The 22,177-nt window shown below is 45.8% G+C and overlaps 1 protein-coding gene across 4 annotated transcripts; it reads left to right on the forward strand.

Moving 5' to 3' along the window:
• The first annotated feature begins 162 nt into the window (after positions 1–162).
• On the forward strand, positions 163–19,348 carry RNF20 (ring finger protein 20). 4 transcript variants are annotated; one of them, XM_056514769.1, is made up of 20 exons: positions 163–248; positions 3,605–3,775; positions 3,900–4,067; positions 4,185–4,332; positions 4,490–4,672; positions 5,898–6,016; positions 6,820–6,966; positions 7,137–7,214; positions 7,532–7,651; positions 8,860–9,039; positions 9,234–9,369; positions 10,018–10,139; positions 10,437–10,834; positions 11,420–11,537; positions 12,817–12,966; positions 13,889–14,101; positions 16,681–16,806; positions 17,673–17,813; positions 18,130–18,231; positions 18,444–19,348. In XM_056514769.1, exons 2-20 carry the CDS (start codon positions 3,647–3,649, stop codon positions 18,618–18,620), a joined length of 2,955 nt encoding a protein of 984 aa, XP_056370744.1. In that variant the 5' UTR covers positions 163–248; positions 3,605–3,646; the 3' UTR covers positions 18,621–19,348. The 4 variants fall into 4 exon arrangements, with proteins under 4 accessions (XP_056370744.1, XP_056370746.1, XP_056370747.1 ...); XM_056514771.1 differs by having other exon boundaries at positions 172–284; XM_056514772.1 differs by lacking the exon at positions 163–248 and adding an exon at positions 995–3,091.
• Positions 19,349–22,177: the final 2,829 nt, after the last annotated feature.

Genomic DNA, 22,177 nt, shown 5'->3' on the forward strand with positions numbered 1-22,177 from the left:
CCGCTCCGCCGGGGCCGCGTGTGGGCGGGGCCGGCTCCGCCCGCGCCGCCATCTTTGGTGCGGGTGCTGCCCCGGCGTCCGGTGCCGCGGCGGCGCCGCCATGTCGGGCGAGGGCAAAGCGGCGCCTCCATGACGGGTGAGGGCGAAATGGCGGCCGGAAGGGGCGGGCGGCGGCGGCCATTGCCGGCGAGACGGGCTGGGCAGCGGCGGAGGAGGAGGAGGTGGCGGCGGCGAGGCGGCCGCCGCGGGTCTGTGGGGCCGGCCGGGCCGGGGAGAGCCGGGAGGTGGCCGTGCGGAAAAAGGGGAGGGGGGGGGGAATCTCTGGGGGCTGGAGGCAGCGCACAGTCGCGTAGGGAGGGACGGGCCCGCGGCGTGTCCGTTTGCTGCTGTGGAAGATGCCGGGGTCAGGGGCAGGACCCCCGCGGGATGTGGGAGAGCGGAGGAGGTGTGGGAGCGGCTGGTGTGTGGAGGAAACTGAATCACAGAATCCTTCGGGTTGAGATCCCCCAGTGAAACCCCCCTGCCAAAGCAGAGTCAGCTAGAGCAGGTGACAGAGGAACACATCCAGGTGGGTTTAGGATGTTTCTAGAGGGGGGGAGTCGACAACACTCGTGGGCACTGTTCCAGTGCTCTGCCATCCTCAATAGTTCTCCCTCATGTTGAGGTGGAACTTACTGTGTTCTAGGGCTGCTGCTCCTCATCCTCTTGCTGGGTAGCGCTGAAAAGTGTCTGGACCACCCTCTTGGCACTCACCTTGGAGATACTTGTGTGGATTAATGAGATCGCCTCTCAGTCTTCTCCAGGCTAAGCAGGCCCAGATGTCACACTCTCCTTATAACAGAGATGCTCTGGGGCCTTAATCATCTTAGTGGCTGTCACCGGACCCTATCCAGCAGCACCTTGTCTTGGTATTGAGGAGTCCAGAACTGGACACAGCACCCCAGCCATGCTATGCTAGGGTCAGGCAGAGCAGAGGGTTGGCGGTTTTCCTTTTTTTTTTTTTCCAGGCATAAGATATTCCTGCTGAGCCAGACCCGAAGCCATGGAAAAATCCCCATTAGGCTTATGGATGGAACACCGTTTGACTGGAGTTCCGGCTGGGGAGTATAAACTAAAGTAGCGGCTTTTAAATATGCCCAGGGCTTTTATTTCTGTTGTTCTGTGTCTGTACATGAATACAAGTTTATATGTAGGGGTAGTGTAGTTTCTGTACTGTAGCAGGAACATCTGGTGGTGGCAGATATAATAAAGGTTTTGGATTTAGTTCTAAAATGGTAGTAAGTGAGAAGAGAAAATCTAGTTCGAGTTTCTATCTATAGGGCTTGTCATCAGAAATCCATCTTTTTTTAAGCAAATATAGAGTGAGTAAGTAAAACTTACTAGTTAGCAGAGCAGCTCAGCTGTTCTGTGTCAAGGAATAAAATATGGAAATCAGGGAAATAAATCTGACATTCAAAGAAATGTTCATTCATACTTAGAGTTCTTTACCTCTTCCATGTGTGAGCAGCAGAAAGGATTGTCAGGCACTAGAAGGGGCTGCCCAGGGAGGTGGTGGATTCCTTGTCCCTGGCTGGATGTGGCACTCAGTGCCTGGTTTAGCTGACAAGGTGGGGTTGCTTCACAGGTTGGACTTGATCTCAGAGGTTTTTCCCATTCTAAATGGTTCTATGATTCTGTGAAAGAGAGGGTCTGTGGCCATAAAAAAACTTAATGGGTTGGGGTGTGGTGTATAGTGTGTGAGGAGGTGGTGAGAGAGGAGCTGGAGCTGAAGGGAGCAGTGCCAGGAGGCAGTGGAAGGGGTATTTTGTCAATAGACAAAAAGTGTGAAAGGCAGTGGACAGTGGTGGTTTGGTGGGCTGACAGGAGACAGATGAGATGCTTTTAGTGACAGCTGTTCCCTTCCATTGGTGTCAGAATTCCAGCTAAAGTCAATGCTGCTGCTAAGAGAAGTAAAATAGTTCAATGGCAGTTGTCTTTCTTTGTAAATTTGAGATGTAATTTAATGTTTCTTTTAAAAGATACCTCAAAGGATATCCATATGTGCTATTTCAGTAACTCACTTAGAAATAATCTTTATACAGTTTTGCATGCAATGAAGGGCAATGCCAAGCTGAGATGCTTGTGAAGTGCTAGGTTTGGCAAAGTAGTGTACCAGCTTAATCTTCAAAATGCACTGGCCTTGTTGATTTCAGTAGATCTGCTCAATTAAAGCAGATAAGAACTGGACAGTTCAGTTTGTAACTCCTAGTTTGACTGTAAATGCCATTATAGGCTTAAGTGGAACAAGTCAGTTTTTACTGGTATGGTTTGCACTTCATTCACTTCTGGTTTCATTCAGTTTAGAGACTGGCACAGCATTAGTGGCTGTGGCAGAAGAGTGCAGCTCATGACAAGTGAAGATCTAATTGGTTCCATTTTTCATCTCCAGCTGCTCCATTTGTGTTGGAAGCCCTTTGAGGATATACTTGTAATTTTGGTCAATAATATTTTAGGGAACTACAGGAAGTACTGTAGGGAAGTACAAGAAAGGCCTGTTTTAATGTTGAGGGTGATCAAGTATTGGAGAGGCTACCCAGAGCCACGGCTGAGTTTCTGTGCCTGGAGATGCTCAGGCTGCCTGAACGAGGCCCTTGGCAACCTGCTTTGGCTGAGCCTGCTCCATGCAGAAGCACGGGGCAGTGACCTTCAGTCATCACTTCCAGCCTCAGCTGGTCTGTGATTCTCTTTTAGTCCAGAGCTTTTCAGACTCCATTGAATTAGGAATGGGATCTCTTCAAACATGTCTGCATCTCTCCTGGTACACAGGAAAACTCTTGGAATGGGTCTTTTCAAGCCTTGGCTCTGAGTTGATTTTCAGTTCCATAGGATTTGTGAGCTCTCTAAGCACAGGGCTCATTTATTTCCAGGGTGTTGCTGCCGTCAGATTCAACTGGCTTTGTGTGTAGATTCAATAGGAACAGTTTGGTTGTTGTGCAGTAAGCTGCTGCCACATACTGTCTCAGTTGTTTGCTAAGGTCTGACCTGGTTTTGTTAATGCAGAAAGACAGAGAGTGTCCCTGGATGAAGATGTTTTTGCAAAGAGTGTGATACGGTACAGTGCTTCCATTTTAAATTCCAGGGCAGTGGTTATTTTCCCAATCAACATTCTGCTTGCAGTGCTGATCCTGCTGGTGTCTTTTACAGCTTAATGTTGGACCAAAATGTGTGAGTCAATAGAGGCTGGCACAAGCTCTCAGTCGGAACACCAGGAGTAGACTTGTTTCTATTATCTTGCTGCTTGTGGGATCCCCAAATCAGACCTGGGCAGAGGTGCAGTAATAGAGATGTGGGCAGCCTTAAACTCAGCCTGTGCTGGTGGATCACTGACTTAACAAGGGTTATTCCCAGCTGCAAATCACTTGAGTGATTTACATTCTTCCTTACCACTCTTCCACTTTTAATCCATTCTTCCCAAAAACTATTTTTCAAAATCTTTTGAGTTCCGTGATCTTCTCATGGCATCTTGTTGCCATGATGGGTCAGCCTGTTAAGAACTCCAAATCAAATTTGCCACATGAATGTGCATTTGATGTTTTTTTTTTTAATAATGTTCTTTAATGTTCAGGAAGAACTTGGAGAAGGTGGGAGTCTGTACACTTTGGTCACCATGTCTGGAATTGGCAATAAACGGACGGCTGGAGAGCCTGGCCCCTCTGCACCTCCAGAGAAGAAGGCAGGGGTTGAAGATCCGGGCACCACTGTGGAGACCATTAAACTTGGTGGTGTTTCTTCAACGGTATGTCTTCCTTGCATACCCCCGCTCCACCTTTTGGTCTTTTTTCATCTGGAGGCGAAAAAGTCTCTGGGGTCAGTGTGAGCCCTTCTGTGACTTGGCCTGTGTCCCATGTGCCTGTGCCCAGGAGGAGCTGGATATCCGGACCCTGCAGACCAAGAACCGGAAGCTCGCAGAGATGCTGGACCAGCGCCAGGCCATCGAAGATGAGCTGCGGGAGCACATTGAGAAGCTGGAGCGTCGGCAGGCCACTGATGATGCCTCTCTGCTGATCATCAACCGATACTGGAATCAGGTTGGTGCCAGCTTTTGTTACTTCATGTACACTGTTTTCTTGTCTTTCCTGTACAACTGCATTCCTCTTGTTCACATCTGTTCTTTATGTTGTATTCCTTGCCTGTCCCATCTTCAGTTTGATGAAAATATCCGCATCATCCTTAAACGCTTCGATCTGGACCAGGGACTTGGAGACCTTTTGTCTGAAAGAAAAGCACTAGTGGTGCCAGAACCTGAGCCAGACTCTGACAGTAATCAGGAGCGCAAAGATGAGAGGGAACGAGGTGAGGCACCTGTCTGGGGACAGTGGGATTTCAGCTGTGGACAATGCTGATGTCCATTTCTAAGGGCTGTCAGAGACTGTTTTTTGTGATTGTAAAGATCAGTGAGATGCCGCCTTGTAGAACACATTTACTATTTTTTGCCTCTTTATGTTCCCAGGGGAAGGACTGGAGCCGGCATTCTCCTTCCTGGCCACTCTAGCCAGCAGTACCAGTGAGGAGATAGAGTCTCAGCTGCAGGAGCGTGTGGAGTCCTCCCGCCGAGCTGTTGCCCAGATTGTCACAATGTATGACAAGCTGCAGGAGAAGGTGGATGTGCTGTCTCACAAACTGAATAGTGGAGGTATGACCAAGGTAGCAGGTATTCAAGAATGCTTATCTGCGCCCACCTTAGGCCTATAGACATTAACATGTAGTCCTTCTCATGTGCATTTATTTTGCAAAATGAATTTGTTTGTCTTTATAAACTCTTCTAGTCAAAACCTCTACTAAAGGACCATGTGCCAGAAGTGTGTTGTAGCTACTACCTCTGTATTTGGATGCTGAAGGCTCTGCTCAATGTGTTGGACTGAGAAGCATCTTGTTTCTGCCAGTACCGTGTTCATGTGTCTGAGAAGTCAGAGACCACAGTTGAACCTTATCAGTCAGCTGTCCTCAGCCACATGTAAAAGGCTTCACACTTAAAAATAAAGAAGTGAAATCAGCATGGCAAACTGATATTGCAGTTTAGTAGAAGGTGTAGGAATAACCAAGTGCTCAGTTTCCACTGAGTTCTGAGAGCAAAATTGTACCCATCTAATGGTATGATGTGCTTAGTGATGTGCTTGGTGTGCTTAACTCTCCATTTTGAATGTAGCAGAGTTCTGCAGAGAAAGCCAAATGACCAGCTTCTAAAAATTAATGTAGCAGATTCACTTCACACTCAGATGACTGCTCAAAAAACTTAATTAGCTTAAGATTAGAATTTTTAATGTTTTGAGTGAAACCGTCAGTGGAATATCAGCTCATGCTTGGTGTGCCTTCTGTGTGCTCTGATCAAGTCTGGCATTGGTGTAGGAAAGTGTTGCTGTCCTTGGCTGGCAGTCATAAACTGCATAGCTTTGACATTGGTGCCATGTGAGCCTGCCCTCAGGTGCTCTAGTTTCACTTGTCACCCAGGTGCTGTGGTTGTCACAGGCTGTCATGGTGTGTTGGCCCGGTGTCATCCCAGGCCACCTACTGTAGCAGGTTTATGCATGAATTCAGGCAACATTTGGGTGTCTCTGGGTTCCAAGGGCATGCTCTGGGTTGCTGGTACTAACGCAGCTGAAGTGATTTCTGGTGTGAGGGGATGGCCCTTGGGTCAGAAATGTGCAGCACTGTTAAACTGCAGAGCCTTTTGCTTATGGAGTGCAACTCAGAGCTCTCTGTGGATGGAGACCAGGCCCTCAGAAAGCACCTGTGCAGTAAACTGAAGTTAATTTCAGAATTTTCCTCTTCTGCTTTCTTTATTCTCTCTTTGCTGTTCAGGAATTAAAACCAGTGTTCCTTGAGTTCCATTAATTTCCTTTTCTTTGTGCACCTTTCAGATATTTCACTGATGGAAGAAGCAGTAGTGGAGCTGAATTCCTACCTGTCTCATGAGAATGGACGGCTGCAGGAACTAGCTGATGTTCTTCAGGAGAAGCACAAAGTCATGTCTCAGGAGGTATAAAAAGAGAGAAAGAAATCTGCTTTAGGGTCCTGCTTAGCATAACTTATGGTTATTGTAGTTTGGAAAGCAGCTTATTTCCTTGGAGAGGCAAAGGAGCAACATGAAAGTTGCAGAAAGGGTTGTTGTTGTTGTTGTTGTGGAGAGCTGTACACAGATTTTCTGTATAAATCAGATTGATTTTCTTGTTTTGTCAGTAAAGAAAAGTATATAAGCAAGTCAGTGAGTTGAATGGATTTAACTGCTAAAGAAAAGGGAAGAGCAGAACTGGGGGCAGGTGACGCTGAGGTGGCTTTGTAGACACCTGGAATGATTGAGGTGACATCCCTGTCATTCTGAATTCCTTGGTTTCTCTGTGTCATTTGACAGTGGAACGATATCAGTTACAAGATGATCCCAGTTATTAAAGGATTCACATTATTAACAGCATTTGTTTGAGAGATTTCAGTTCATTTAAAAATTGTGTTAATGCTGGTCTTGCTCAGTGTTAGCCCTCTGAGCACTGAAGTGGTCTGTAGAGAAGATGGACATAGGGACTGGAAAGATTAAAATCAAAAAAGCCTTTGAATAAGCTGAGGTGGCTGCCTCTATTCTGCCAGATATTACCAGCTTCCCACTCTTTCTCCATTTTCAGTTTTGTCTTATTTTTGTTCTTGTCTTGGGATTTGGCCAGTGTAAAATTCAGGACAGTTCATGGAATAGTCTGTCATCACAGCAAAAGATGAAAAGCAGATGATGAGCAGCCTCAGGAAGAGCTGATTCCATGCAGTATTCTGGCTAAAGCACTCCTTTGATTGCAGTTCTCCAAGCTGCAAGAGAGGGTGGAGACAGCAGAATCCCGGGTGTCTGTCCTGGAGACCATGATTGATGACCTTCAGTGGGACATTGACAAGATCCGCAAGAGGGAGCAGAGGCTCAACCGGCACCTGGCCGATGTCCTGGAGCGAGTAAGTGCTGCCCTGCTGGCCAGGAGACCTGGGAAGTGAGGATGGTGTTGGATGGGGTGGGGCATCCTCTGGGACTCTCTGGGACTGCGAGAGCTGAGAACCTGCAGTGGGTCTTGGATCTGCTGCATCACTCTTGCCAGTGGTTCACTGGGTCTTGTGTTTTTTTGCAGGTAAATTCCAAAGGCTACAAGGTGTATGGAGCTGGTAGCAGCCTCTATGGGGGAACAATCACCATTAATGCCCGCAAGGTAAGGTCAGGAGCAAAGCTGTAGGCAAGGGGAAGAATAAGTTTGAGGAGATCAAGGGCCACAATTTGAGCAGAATTTAGATACTTACTTTAGATAATTTTTAGATCCTGTGCAATAAATCTGGGTGACTCTGGGAAAGCTATTTTGTCTGTGTACGAGTTTCCTACTTAAAAAACACCTGGTGGAATTAGACTCTCGCTTAGCCAAGTTGCCTGTCTGTTCACTCTGTAATTGCTGTTACTGCATGAACAGATAGTTCATTAGCACTCTCAGGAGACCCATCAACAGTAGGATTTACAAGCAGTTTATCCCAACAGTTTGAAGAGATGAATGCAGAGCTGGAAGAGAATAAAGAACTTGCTGGGAATCGCCTTAATGAATTGGAGGAACTACGTCAAGATCTTGAGGAAGTAACAACACAGAATGAAAAGCTCAAGGTGAGACATATGTAGCTGTGTAAGGATGAAGTGTTCTGTATGATGGGCTGCCCTCAGCTTTGCAATGCTATGTCTGCAGAAAACCTGATTAGCATTGTCTATTCTGAGCCTGCTCTTTAGCTGTGTTAGACTTTGCTGCAGGTACAACTCAGCAAGTCGTGGCTCCACTTGCAGTTCAGTGCGTTGGTGACACCGTGTGGCCACTGCTGGAAATTGTAATGGTTTCCTGTTTGTGTCCCATTCTGTTCTTTGAGACTGTTTTAACCATGCCTGGTTGAAACTTCACTTCTTTACAGGTACCAATACCTTTTCCACCTTCTCCTTATCCTGTGCAAATGCAACCAGAGAGCAGAAACAATCTTGAAAGAGTCAATTAATTTGTCTTTCCTGGTGTGGGAATGATAGATAGGAAACAGCTTATGAGTTTGTGCTGTTTTAAAGGTGGTAACACGAGAAGCTGTGACTCTGTGGTAGATAAGCATGTGGTGGGATGAATAATCGAATTGTCATCTTAGTGGTCAGTGCCAGTTATAAGAAATGTCAGTCTTGATAACCTAAATCCAGAGATCTGATGCTGGGAACTGTCTTGAGTCACCTCTGAATTCTGTTTATCCCCAGGAGTTTGTTTTGAGAGAAATGGTCTTTATCTTACAACTTTTTTTTTTTCTCCCTAATTACTTTTAAGGTGAATGCATATATAGACATGCTTGTTTCACTGCTGCTAGTTGCAGTCATTTGCTAACTTTTCTAGGGATTCAGTTCTGTAGCTCTGGATTTTTTTCATTCCTCTTTCTGTCAGTTATTATGTCTTATTGGTAGAAAGCTAACATAATGCCTACTTGCATATGCATTTTCTCTGTTCTCTCATTGTTTTCTATGTGTCCGTCTTTATTGATCTGGGTGATTATGATTTATTACGTTTTCCAAGTTCATATCTTTGAGAGAAACTATTTCAGGACCCAGGAGTCAAAAACTTCCATCATGTGGTTGTGCAAGAGGAGTAGCCTTGTTCATGTGGAGAACACAGAGACTTTTTAAAACTGATACTGAAGCACATCACTTGGACCTACTTCACAGCAGTGCTATTGAAGTTTTATTTTTGTCTTTGCTTGTGTCAGCTTGATTCACTGTTCTCCTGTCTTGAGAGACAGAAACCAAAGGCAAGGGGTAACTTTTCTTCTTGTGGCATTTTCTCGTGTTCTAACTAGGTTGAGCTGCGGCGAGCAGTGGAAGAGGCTGTGAAGGAGACCCCGGAATATCGCTGCATGCAGTCCCAGTTTTCTGTCTTGTATAATGAGAGTCTCCAGCTGAAGGCACACCTTGACGAGGCCCGCACGCTGCTCCACGGCACCCGTGCCACACACCAGCGCCAGGTGGAGCTGATTGAGGTAACACCTCTGCTCCATCAGCCTAGGAGCCCTGTAGTGCCACTGACCATCACGGCTGGGTCTGTGTGCCTCTGCAAATGCTCAGAAATTTACATTTCTGGCAATAATTCAGGCTGTTGCAGTACCGTGTCTTGATGAAGTGAGAGATACTCCAGGTTCAAAGCACCAAGTTCTGTTTCCTTTTTGTTCCTCAGAGGGATGAGGTCAGCCTTCACAAAAAGCTACGCACTGAGGTGATTCAGCTGGAGGACACCCTGGCACAAGTCCGCAAAGAATATGAGATGTTGAGGATAGAGTTTGAACAAACACTTGCTGCCAATGAGCAAGCAGGTATGTTGGTGTTCTGCTGTGCCTAAAACAAACATCACCTACCCACCAATGCCCATTAGGGCACACAGTGACTAGAACACCTGGGTTGATTCTTTGTTATTGTTAAATACTTGGTCTGGCAGGTCTCTTCGTCTCAAAAAACAAAGCTCTTCACCTGTTTTATTGGGAGGCCAGTTCCCTGTCACCTGACTTCTTTCTAGATGCTGCACACTAGATACATTTTGCTAACAATTTGGTTTATGCAGGATATTGAACATTATTAAAAACTACTTGTGTGGGGAGTATTAATTTCCAAGTCTGTAAAGATAATCTAGATAGCAAAGCAGTAATTCTGAAATTTCATAAGAGGAAATAAATTATTTCTGAAGTAGTATTTAAATCAGATTTCTTTTGTAATCTGACATATTTCCCCTAGGATCACGGGTCTAAAAATAATGTTAAGTGGGAACTTAGGACTGTGAATTTGCAAGGACTTACAGTTGTGTATAAAACTGGCATGATATTTTTTCTGCAAATGTTTTGTGTTACTCTGTTTTGTGGCAAAATGGTAACAGTCTTATTTTGTTGTTTGACATTGTCACTTAGCTTGTTCTCCATTTCCATGAAAGTCCTCAGGAAGGTTGACAGAAGTGTGGTTTGTTTTTGCAGGGCCAATTAATCGGGAGATGCGTCACCTCATCAGCAGCCTCCAGAATCACAACCACCAGCTGAAGGGAGAGGTGTTGAGATACAAGCGCAAACTGAGAGAGGCCCAGTCTGACCTGAGCAAGGTAATAGAGCAGGAAATGCCAGAAGGCTCAGGAGAAGGGGAAATGCCATCCTTGCCAGCAATATCAACCTTTCTGATATGCTGTGCAGGATGCAGTGAAATTTTCTGTGGAGCTCTGCACTCCACTGCTTCCTTTGACCAAACAAATGTTCTTCCTTTATAGCTGTGTAGTGCTCCATGAAAAGGGGGCATGGGAGCATGGATCTGGGAATACATGGGAGAAAGGGGTAAGGAAGATTCCTGGTTAAAATCTTAATAATTTGTTTTCTTGGTCGTCTCTCTTGCTGCTCCATGCCAGATCCGCTCTCGCAGTGGCAGTGCTCTCCTCCAGTCCCAGTCCAGCACTGAAGACACAAAGGAGGAACCTACAGAGGTCAAGCAGGAGCCTGATGATCCTTCTGCCCAAGTGTCTGTTCCCAAGGCTCCTTCTGAAGATGTTAATGAAATGAAGGCCAGGCGCGATGAAGAGGAACGGGAGCGGGAGAGACGGGAAAGGGAGAGGGAACGAGAGAAGGAAAAGGAGAAGGAGAAAGAAAGAGAACGAGAGAAAGAGAAGGAAAAGGAACGAGAGCGGGAAAAGCAGAAGCAGAAGGAATCTGAGAAGGAGAGAGAGTCCAAAGAGAAGGAGAAGGGGAAGCATGAGGATGGAAGAAAGAAGGAGGCTGAAGTGATCAAGCAGCTGAAGGCTGAGCTCAAGTAAGAGTTGTTGTTTCTCATTTTCCTGTGGGAACAGTGCCCAAGCCTGGGATGTTCACATTTTCTTGCTTTCATGGGATCAGCATCATTGAAGTTTGAAGCCAAGAGAGTTTCTTGACAGCCTCTGTATGTGATTGTGATGTGGACAGTGTAGGAGTGTTCTTCTTACAGTAGCCTAAAGCATGAATTACCAAACCAGATACCTCATGGTGTGGGTCAAGTAATGTTGATTTGTTGCTGTCATAATAATAGCATAAAAGTTCACAGCAGCAGGTTATTAATAGAGGACACAGCGGTGTTCCCACTCCTGGATGGTTCCCAAAGTAGAGCTGGATAGTTTGTAGCTTATTATTAGGATACATATTTCATCTCAGCCTCACTTCTTGCCTTTCAACCCATATGCCTGAACATGTTTCTTTTCCATCCTGTACTCAGCTGCTGTTCTGTTACTAGAATCAGATGAGGCACCAATTACTCCATATCCATGGGGGAGATTTGAGAGAATATTGCCACTTCTTGTCCTGGCTATGTAACAGTATGGCGTTGCTGCTGTATTTTCATCCTGGTCTGTCTTCCTTTCTCCAGGAAGGCCCAGGAGAGCCAGAAGGAGATGAAACTGTTGCTAGATATGTACCGCTCTGCCCCCAAAGAGCAGAGAGACAAAGTGCAGCTGATGGCAGCTGAGAAGAAGGCAAAAGCTGAGGTATTTCTAATTTCCTTACTTCTTTTTGCTGTGTTACTTAAACTTCTTTTCAGATACTCTGCAGCAGAACTGTGTCATTTCTCTCCTCAGAATGGCCTGGAGATAAACAGGGGACTAGTTGCTAGTGCAGGCACATACAAATAACAGTCTCTAGGTTCATAAGCACAGATGCTTTTGCAGATCCCTTAAGTAATTGCATGTCTCTCTCTTTGGACCCCTGTGGCTCCAAGTCCCTCTTACCTTCTTTACAAGAAGGTCTCACCTGTAGGCAGCATTTACTCTGTGCAGCACATGTACATGGGGTAAGTTAGATTACACACCAATACTTAAGAAAATGTATAATAAAAACATACAAGAAGACAGAACAGGACAGGATGATATGATCACGTGCAAGGCTGAGCCAGATAGTACAAATATATACTGACTGCCCATATTTTCCATGGGCCTGGCTCCTTATATACCCTTCTCTGTCTGAACAAACCCCAGTTTGTTCATCCTTGATCTCCATTTCCCTGCACATTGCTTCTGGATTTGAACAGCTCTTGATTCCCACATCTCAGGAGCTCTTCCAGTTCAGGAGCCATTCCTGGCTTACAGTGTCATCAGTTACAAAGTCCAAGCTGATCTTCCTGGAAGTGGTTTCTCGGAAGCCTATCAGCTGTTGTGACTTGGAGAAGTTTGCTTCCTTTGCTTCATCTCTTTGTCTCTGTGTTTGTTTTGTCGGGTTTGTGTCTCTATATATTTTGGGCTTTGGGTTTTCTCCTTCTACCACACTCAGATAACCTTAATGAAAATAATGAAAAGAAACATTTTCACACTCTCATGTGCTTTCATTAGTTAGTGTGACTGACCATGTTTCATTCTCATCACTGCCTCTCTTATTATTTGTCTGACAAGATTGTGTCTCTGTATGTTTTATTTTGCCTCCTCTTTTTCCTGATATCTCCTCCTTGTATGGAAAAAGGTCCTTGACTAGATATCCTTAAAGGAGCACATGCTCTCTGTCCACATACCCATGCGTGTACAATTGCAAGAGACTGATGTTCCTATTCTGATAAAAGATGCTGTGAAATTTTCAAAGGTATGAAGGTCAGGATCTTGGGCTTACAGCTCATCTCAATGGTACATCTGCCCTTAATACTCTGTCAAAATGACATGGGAGTTTTTTGCCATGCTTTGAGGGCAGTCCTGAGTGTTTCAGAGAATTTTGGAGAAAACAGGCTCTTAATGCTCAAGGCACATCCTTGTGTTTAGTGTCTTTTCTGGTTGGTTCTTGTAGCTTGAAGAACTGAGACAGAGGGTGAAAGAATTGGAAGACAAGGAAAAAAAGGAGAGTAAAAAGATGGCTGATGAAGATGCTCTCCGCAAGATCCGAGCAGTGGAGGAACAGATTGAATATTTACAGAAGAAGCTTGCCATGGCTAAGCAGGTGAGAAGTTTCTGATGAGTTCTCTTTTGGCTGGAGCAACTGTGAAAGAGTTGCTTTCGAGTTACATCCAGGGAGGGAGAAGGAATTTATATCTGTATGGGTCAGAGATGGGAGTTTGATCCGTGTTTACCAAAAGGAAAGAAAACAAGCAAAAGAACCGCCAACAAAATAACCCCCTCCACCCTCAGTTCTAGGGTACCACGGGCAGTCTATAGTATGAAATGTTTAATAACAGTTAAACATTAAATAAATAATTAAGCATGTGGCCTTGTTGAAGCACACAGAGGAGAAATGGCTTTATTCAGCCATTAGGGGAAGGGATTATTTTTAGGAGTTAACTCCTCAGTTAATCTAGTGAATATGTTTGCGTGGACATACCTTCTGCTAAAAAAGGCCTCAATCCAGTGAGAGAGCAGGACCACCTCAGCAGGGTGGAGGCAAGGCATTTAATTGACATGTACTTTTTTAGAATTTGGATTCTTGTTATTGTAGAACAGAGCTGCTCTACCTTGTCAATGCTGAAGTGGCCATAAGTGAGTTTAAAGAGCTTGGCCGCCTGTTAGTTGGAAGCTGCAAGCTATCCACACCTAGAATTTTTGGCCTGATGTATCTGGCAGTTGTTCAGCTCCTGGGAATTGGGAGTTGGTTTCTGCCCCAGCTCTGGCAATGGCTGTGTCAAAGCTGATCCTGTCAGACAAGAGATAGGTGACCCATCTTACTCTTCACCTTCAAATTCAGAGTATCTCTGCTGTGGTGTAGATTTGTAGGGAATACGTTTTTCTGGTTGTTGGGATGATAATGTTCCCTGGTGCCAAGAATTTTGCTCCATCTTCACTAGTTTTGATGTCTCTGAATAAAATGTTCAGGTTCACTGTGGGGGGTCCAGGGGACAGTTTGGCCAGAACCTATGATTCTTTTGCAGGAGGAAGAGGCCCTGCTTTCAGAAATGGATGTCACAGGCCAAGCCTTTGAAGATATGCAAGAGCAGAACATCCGCCTGATGCAGCAGCTGCGGGAGAAGGATGATGCCAACTTCAAGCTGATGTCAGAACGTATCAAGTCGAACCAGATCCATAAACTACTAAAAGAGGAAAAGGAGGAGCTGGCAGACCAAGTTTTGACACTGAAAACACAGGTAATATGGAAAAAGGAGAAAGGACAAGAGCTGGTGGGGAAGGTGGAGGTGTTGTGGGTTATCTGTTTTAGGCAGCTCTGCATCGCTGTTTGCTCGCTCCCCCACCAAGGGGAAGGGGAAAGTATCAGAATGGACAAAGTGAGAAAATGGGTGCGATGAAATAAAGGCAGTTTAACAGTTAAAGATGTCCATACAAGCATGTCAGGGTCCACACCACATGCGGAGTCCTGATAGGTTCCTTTTTAGGGATCTCAAAGCACAAAAGACACAGCAGGGGACAAAAACAGTTTACTTTTGCAAAAGATGCACTTTTATTTAGTGCCAACAAAGTGCCATAGAGGGACAGAGAGAAAGAGAGACAGAGAGAGAGAAAAGGGGTTGGGATTATAGCTACCAAGACGGGCAGACGATCCTCATGGAACCAGCCAATTGATGTCCGTTGCCATCCGGGGAGATCCCGGGGGTCTTTAGTTTGAGCGTGTCTTTTATAGTCTTTTCCAAGGTGTCGGGCGACTGGTCAACAGGTGAGGACTTTCATGGACGCTTTGGGTTCCGTGGGGGGAACAAACCCACAACAAGCCCAAGCGAGTCCTTGTCAATGAAACAAACACAGGGCACTCCATCTCTGACCAGTTCATTGTTCGCACACCTGTGGGAGCCTTCTCGAGTAAACACAGTTCAGTGCACCGTGACTGGCCGTAAACCAGTCTCCTGAGAAACCAGTCCTGGTTCGATGGGCACCACCTGAGAACAATCGCTTGGCGTTCCTCCCATCCCTGTCCAGCACCATTAAACTGCAGTTTGAGGGGTCTTCTTAGGCCTCAGGCGAGGGTCGTTGGGCAGAGCAAACGAGAGGCTTTTAGATGGACTCTTACAAAGCAAAACAAATTCATTAATTCATTACTTCTTGGGGCAGGCAGGAGTTTGGTCATCTCCAGGAAGGCAGGGCTTCATCATGCCTTATTGTTATTTAATAAACACAGCTCTGAGCATCCTCCCACTTTCTCCTTTCCACCAGCTGTTACTGATGAGCACAGCATTGTAGGGTGTTGACCACCCCTTGGGCCAGCGGGATCAGCTGTCCTGGCTGTGTGACATCCCAGCTCCTTAGGCACCATAAGCCTACATGCTGGTGGGCAGCATGAGACACAGAAGGTATTGGCGCTGTGTAAGTACTGCTCAGCAACAGCTAAAACAGTGCTGTGTTACTGACAGTGTTTTGCTCCAAAATTCAAAACATACCAGCATGTGAGCTGCTCTGAAGAGAATTAACTATCCTCTCCAAAATCAGTCCAGAACGGAATGTTCCTCTCTCCAGCCTAGGAATGCATCAGGCTTCAAAGGGGCCTCTCTTTGTAAGAAACTGACACTGCTGTATGAGCATTAGAATGTCCTATGGTTTCACTGCTGTGGAGAGCAGATGAGTGAGAAAAAGCAGGAAGTCTTTGTCCTGGACTGGAATGGTGCATCTACCTGTATAGTCTACCTATACCTGTATATATTGGTAACAAGCAGGAGGAGTTGGAAACTGTGCTTCAGTCTGAACTGCCTCAGACATGGACACAGACTTGGAGAAGAGGTCACTGAGAACACTGAGAAAGACTTGCAGATTCTGGTGGATTCGAGGCTGGACATGACCCAGCAGTGCATGCTAGGAGCCCAGAAAGTCAGTTGCATCCTGGGGTCTATCCAAAGCAGCGTGGGCAGCAGACTGAGGGAGGGGATTCTGCCCCTCTGCTCTGCCCTCCTGGGACCCCAGTTGCAGTGCTGCATCCAGCTCTGGGTTCCTCAGCATAGGAAAGACACATGGACCTGCTGGAGGGAGTACAGAAGACCCTATAAAGGTGATGAGAAGAAATGAGCACCTCTGCTACAAGAACAGGCTGAAAGAGCGGGCGTTGTTTAACATGGAGAAGAGAAAGCTCTGGGGAGACGTCATTGCAGCCTTCCAGTACCTGAAGAGGGCTTAGGAGAAAGGAGAGGAGCTTCTTATATGAGTGTATAGTGACAGAACAAGATGCAGTGGTTTTAGACTGAAAGAGGACAAGCTTAGATTAGATGTTAGGAAGAAATTCTTTATATAGAAGGTAATGAGGCACTCCTAGAGGTTGCCCAAAGAAGTCGGGGATGCCTCATCCCCGAAAGAGTTCAAGGCCAGGCTTGTATGGCGCTTTGACAAATGTGCCCTAGTGGAAGTTATCCCAGGGAGGCTGGGAGTTCATGATCTTTAAGGTTCCTTCCAAGCCAGGCCATACTATGACTCTGTATCCTGTCATCCTTGGAACGAACCACTGTGGAACTGTTCACTCCCTTGCAGCAAGTCTTTAAACCACTGTCCAAGAAATAGGACATCTTTATTGCATATATTTGACTACTAAGTTTTAAAGTGTTGCCCAGAGAGATTTGGGTATAGCTCTCTGGATACAGGCACAGCTGTTCAGGGAGAAAAAGGCAAGCTGAAGGTGTGCTTCCTGGTGATGGGGAAGCAGGATAGTTTTAGTCTGTAGCTTGAATGACAGCTCTGAAGACCCACAGAGCATGCATTCATTCCTTCTGTACCTCCTATCTCTCTTTCCCAGGTGGATGCTCAGCTGCAGGTTGTACGTAAGCTGGAGGAGAAGGAACACCTACTGCAGAGCAGTATTGGAACAGGAGAGAAGGAGTTGGGTCTGCGAACACAGGCCCTGGAAATGAACAAACGCAAGGTGAGTGATTCCTTCATTGCCTCTTGGTTGTGAGGTGGAGCTGCTGCCTTGTGGGAGGCATAGAATGCTCTGAGCTCTCACTGGCATTACAGAACCTGTATTCCCTGGTTTTGGATGAGTATATCAGAAGGCTGAGGAGTCCTGGAAAAAATTATGATTAAAGTACTAGAGACTGATGCTTTCTTTGATAAGAATACATGTTTCTGTGAAAACTGGTGAAGAAAGGGACAGCAGCAAGATGAAGTTAACTGGGGTCAAAACTTTTGTAGGAAAGATAGGATGATAAGGAAAAGGAAAATACAGCTGGGGAAGATGAAGACTTTCAACAAATGCATAAGATCAATAAAATAGGTGCATTACCATTAAGACTAAGTCTTATAGCTGATGCTGCCTTTGTTGTTAAATTTTAGTAGAAATGCAGAAATAAAATAAAAAAAGAAAGAAAGGAAAGCAGGAATATCACTGTGAAGAGGAGCTGGGGAGAATTCAGCAATGTCACTCCTGCTTAATACAACAGTTCATGGTATTAAGGGAGTTTGATTATAAAGTTACAAAAGAACTGGTGAAGAGAGATTTTTAGAAGTAGGTATTTTGCAGTTCTGTCTAGTTCAGCTATAGAACTGCCTCAATGCAGTTCGATAGAGAACATGGAAGCTGAAAGGCTAAAACTATGTTAAGAAGAGAAATTGATGTTGCTTTTTCTAAGTGATGTGCTTTGCAGTGTGCCAAGGTTTGGCTCTGCCCAAACGAATCTTGAAGCTAAAAGATTAGAACTTGTTGATAATTAGGTAGTAACAAGGGACTAGAAATTACCAGAGCTCTTCTGTGTTTGGTCTTTATATACTTTATATACTTTTCTTTCTCAGGCTATGGATGCAGCCCAGCTTGCAGATGATCTGAAGGCCCAGCTAGAGCTGGCTCAGAAGAAATTACATGATTTTCAGGAGGAGATTGTGGAAAATAGAGTAACTAGAGAGAAAGAGATGTTCAACTTCAAAAGGGCTGAGGTATATATCCTATGCACAATCCTTCAAGAGCTGTATGCTTTAGTGTGCTTCTCATTGTACATTGAGCTTGCAGAAAATTTCAGCTAAACTGCTCTTGGTGTCCAGTTTCACTTTGATTTCGGCTTCATCAGATCCTGGCTCTTTCAGATTTTGTCCACTGACAATACTTGTGGCATCAGATTATCATGTTGTCTCTTTGATTATAGGGGAGGAGACTGTGGGTGGTATGACTTAGCCAGGTGCATATTTTCTTTGTTCCCTGAAGAAGCTGACAGAGAATGTACTGCTCCTTCACTTGATCTCCTGTTTTATGCAGGAAGATATTTCTAGATTGCGCAGGAAGCTGGAGACCACAAAGAAGCCTGACATGGTTCCCAACTGTGATGAGATCCTGATGGAAGAAATTAAGGATTACAAGGTGAGTGTCTGTGTCTGTCAACTTCCCTTTTTACTTTAATGAGAAGGTGTGTAGGCACACTTTCAGTATCTGATATCTCTTGTGTGTATTCTGGCACTGAAGAAACCACACTGTCCTTCTGAGGAATGGAAGGACCTTCATCTTGAGACATCTCTGAGCACAGCAGCTGGGCTGCAGGACCCCTCTCAGCTGTGTGTCTGTGTGTGTTGCAGGCCCGCCTGACGTGCCCGTGCTGCAACATGCGCAAGAAGGACGCAGTGCTCACCAAGTGCTTCCATGTTTTCTGCTTCGAGTGCGTGAAGACGCGCTACGACACCCGGCAGCGCAAGTGCCCCAAGTGCAACGCGGCCTTCGGGGCCAACGACTTCCACAGGATCTACATCGGCTGAGGCGCTCCCGGAGCCTCTGCTGTGCTGAGCTGCCTCCCTCCCCGCTGGCAGCTTCTGCCGCCTGAGCGCAGCATCCTCTGGAGCTGCCTTCAGGGTCTTGAGAGAAGCGCACTCTGGATCTTGCTTCCTTTCCTGGCCCTGGCCCTTTGGTCTTCCCTCAGTTTTTGTGTGCTCTTTGTGCCTGAGAGGAAATTTCCCGTCCCTCGCTTTCACACTGCCAAGGTGGGAACATGCAGCTGAAGTGCAGCCTTGGGATGGAAGCTGAGCTGCAGCAGAGATTAGTGAAAGCTTTATTTGAAGGCTCTGCTTTGGATGCTAATTAAATCCTAGCAAGGGATGGCATTGCTCACAGGAGCGAAGAGTTTCCCAATTAGCAGGCTAAATAGAGGCCAAGGGACTGAATCTGTAGACTCAGTGGAGCAACTCCTTGTGTATCTTCCTGAGCCAGGGCAAGAACCCTGAGGGCTGGTGCACTAGGAAACATCCTCCATAACCCCAAACAAACACATCTGAATATCCAGAAGAGGAGAAAGGAAAGGTCGTGGAGACCCTTAGGAAATAGCATTCCACTGATGAACCCTGGGTCATGTGCTCACCTTCCCCTAGGCTGAGGCATTGCTGTCACTGTCCTTCTAGAAAAGGACTTCTAGCAGTTCCTTTGCTGCAACTTCATCACACAGATTAATCTTGTTATGCATAAATTTTTATTAAAGCTGTTGTTTGGTTTATTTTTCCTTTTCTTTATTTTTCTTTATTTTCAAGGTTCTCTTGCCTCTGGTACTATCTGTCCTCCCATCCTTTGTTCAGTTCTTGGAAACATTTCTCACAAGCTTTAAATTTCTGCAGTAAGTGTTATGAATGAGCGCAATGGGCCATAAAAGATCGAATTAAAAATTTTAAAAAATTTATTGGTTACAGAAGGCAAAAGCAAAAGTCAGCGCTGAGTGACAGGAGAGTCCCCGCTCCACCAACTGCCGCGCCTTCAGTCTCTTTGTTAACCCCTTTTAAGCTGTAGGGCTTCGGGTTATGTGTTCTTTCTCAGGTGTCTCTGCGCGTGTGTCTCCAGTTGCTAGGGGGTCTTTTTCTGCCTCTTGAGGGATGAAGATGAGCTGTCCTCCTCAGTCTTGCCCGTGTGACCCCTTTCCTTTTAAGGTTACCTTTTGACTTCCTGGAATTCAAGACATCTTGCAAAGCAGTAAATTATACAGGTGCCAGCAGTCTTTAACCCCCTCCTGATTTTACAAGCCCCGGTTGCGTTTCTCAAGGTTTATCAGGCGAACAAAAGGTTCTTTCATCTATCACATACTGCCTTCCACCATCCCCTCTGTTGGGGGTTGAGTGTTTTCCTATTGCTGTGTCAATTTAAAGAATTTTTCCCATTGCCATGCCAGTGGAGCTGCCGGTTACACCGCGGAACTTTGCTGGCTCTGGACAAAAGGGTAGGTGGGATTGGCTTGGGGAGGGGCTCTCGTGCTTCCGGAGGGGACTCGTGTTTCTGGCGAGATGGGAGGAGGAGCCTCCCCCCACTCCGGTCTTGGAGCCACACGGCCGAAGGCAGGAGAGCCAGACCCTCTGCCATCACCTGCCCTGCATCTGCCCTACTATGGCCTCCTGCCTCTGCGGACACAGCCAATCACCCGGACACCAACGGTGAGTGAGGAGCTGCCCGCTCCAGCCATTCCCACCCGAGACCGGCACGGCCGCGGCCACCCCTTCCCGCCTCCGCTCCCGCCGAGAGAGAGCGTGCTCACAGCTAAAGAAAGGACTGGAACCGAGTCGTCTGTTCTGTTTTGTTAGTAATTTTAACAACTGCTGTTGTTTCTGCTGGTACAGTTAGATATATTAGTAAAAGAGCTGTTATTCCTACCCCCTTATCTCTGCCTCAGAGTCCTTGATTCAAACGTTTATAATATTTGGGAGCAGTGGAATTCGGGTCTCTGCTTCAAAGGAAAATTCCTGCCTTTCTTGGCAGACACCTGTCCTTCAAACCAGGACACATGATAATGGGAAAAATTCTTTAAATTGACACAGTAATAGAAAAGCACTCATCCCCCAACACAGAGTAAAGTAACATTTCACTGAGCACAAGTAGGAAAGCCACAGAGAAGGGAACTGAGACACTTTTATCAGGATTTTTATTCTGTAATACCCTGTGTCACACATATATGTAAGAGAGAAGGACAGTACCAGCCAGTAAAACTGGCCCTAGAGAAAAATGTCCCTTTTAACTTTTTATTTCAGGTAAACTGGTTGTCAGCAGCTTTGCCAGGTAACATCCTACAGACTTTTTGAAGTGCAGGATGCTGGGTAACAGTTTGCTTCTAGGGAATAAGGAAAACTACTCTGGCAATCCTTGACAGATCAAGGCCAGACCTTTTTGTTTGGTGGGACTCACAGATATGTCCTCCCCCACATTTTTTATTTGCTGTCCCTTCCTTGCTAAAAAAAAACCCAAGTTGTGGTATAAATTAGGTCCTCCAGCAATTTCTGACAAAATAATATTCACTGAGGAAATGAGAGCCCAGAGGACAGATTACATATCTCCTGCTGGTCTGATGGAGCAAGAGCCTTCTGGTGTCTCAATCTATTTCTGTCAACCTCTTCCAGCATGCTGACTGCCAACAGCAGCAAGCCCATTTGTGTTAAGGAGCAGATACAAAAAGACTTGAAAGAGAACTGGCAATATTCTGTCAGCACGACCAGAGATTTTGCCATCCTTTACAGTCTTCAGAGGGCAGATGAAAATTTTTCTCCTCCTGCTGTGGTTATTGCAATGCCAGTGACCAGACAGTGACAAGATCAGCTACCTGAAGGGAGGTAGTAGCCAGGTGGGGCTTGGCCTCTTCTCCCAGGCAGTGACAGGACAAGAGCACACAGGCTCAAGGGGCACCTGCAGAGGTTCAGGTTGGATGTCAGGAAGAATTTCTTTCTCAGAAGGGTTGTCAAGCATTGGAATGAGCTGCCCAGGGCAGTGATGGAGTCATCATCCCTGGAAGTGTTTAAGAAATAGCTGGATGTGGCAATTAATGCTGTGGTTTAGTTGACAAGGTGGTGATCAGTGATCTTGGAGGTCTTTCCCAGACTTAATGATTCTCTGGTTTTCTAATTCTCTGATACCAGAAACCGGTTCCCTGTCTCTGGACTATCAACACCTAATGCACAGAATAAGTTGCAATTCTTTTTCAGCTGGGACAATATCCCTATGCACATGTGTGCATAAGAAGAAAACATTCCTCTCTCACTCACTTGGAGCAAGGAATTTGTTTCCATTGCTTGTCCATTCCTACAGAGCCATGAAATCCAAAGTGCATCTGAGCCCTTTATGATTTCAACAATCCATTTTATATTCTGAACTTGCTAATTCATTTCCCCAATACACCTTGCCTGTCACATCCTAGCTGTGCTAGCAGTGCTGCTCTCTCAAGTGATGAATCTTCCTCTGCTGTCCAGGAAGTCAGAATCAATTCCAGAACCCCAAACAGGGAATTAATTTGTCAGGACTTGAGTAAGCCCTCTTAGCTGCCTTTGCCATTAGTTTTTTTCCCCAGATGGAAGCT

This window comes from Oenanthe melanoleuca, chromosome Z (genome assembly GCF_029582105.1).
Source record: "Oenanthe melanoleuca isolate GR-GAL-2019-014 chromosome Z, OMel1.0, whole genome shotgun sequence".
NCBI lineage: Eukaryota > Metazoa > Chordata > Aves > Passeriformes > Muscicapidae > Oenanthe > Oenanthe melanoleuca.

Excerpts from the sequence above, each read along its gene's own strand:
- RNF20 (XM_056514768.1), top strand. The coding sequence starts at position 3,554 with ATGAATGTGCATTTGATGTTTTTTTTTTTAATAATGTTCTTTAATGTT. Across the intron at positions 10,835-11,419 it reads CAGCTGAAGGCTGAGCTCAA|GAAGGCCCAGGAGAGCCAGA; the intron begins GTAAGAGTTGTT and ends TCCTTTCTCCAG. Across the intron at positions 11,538-12,816 it reads AGAAGAAGGCAAAAGCTGAG|CTTGAAGAACTGAGACAGAG; the intron begins GTATTTCTAATT and ends TGGTTCTTGTAG.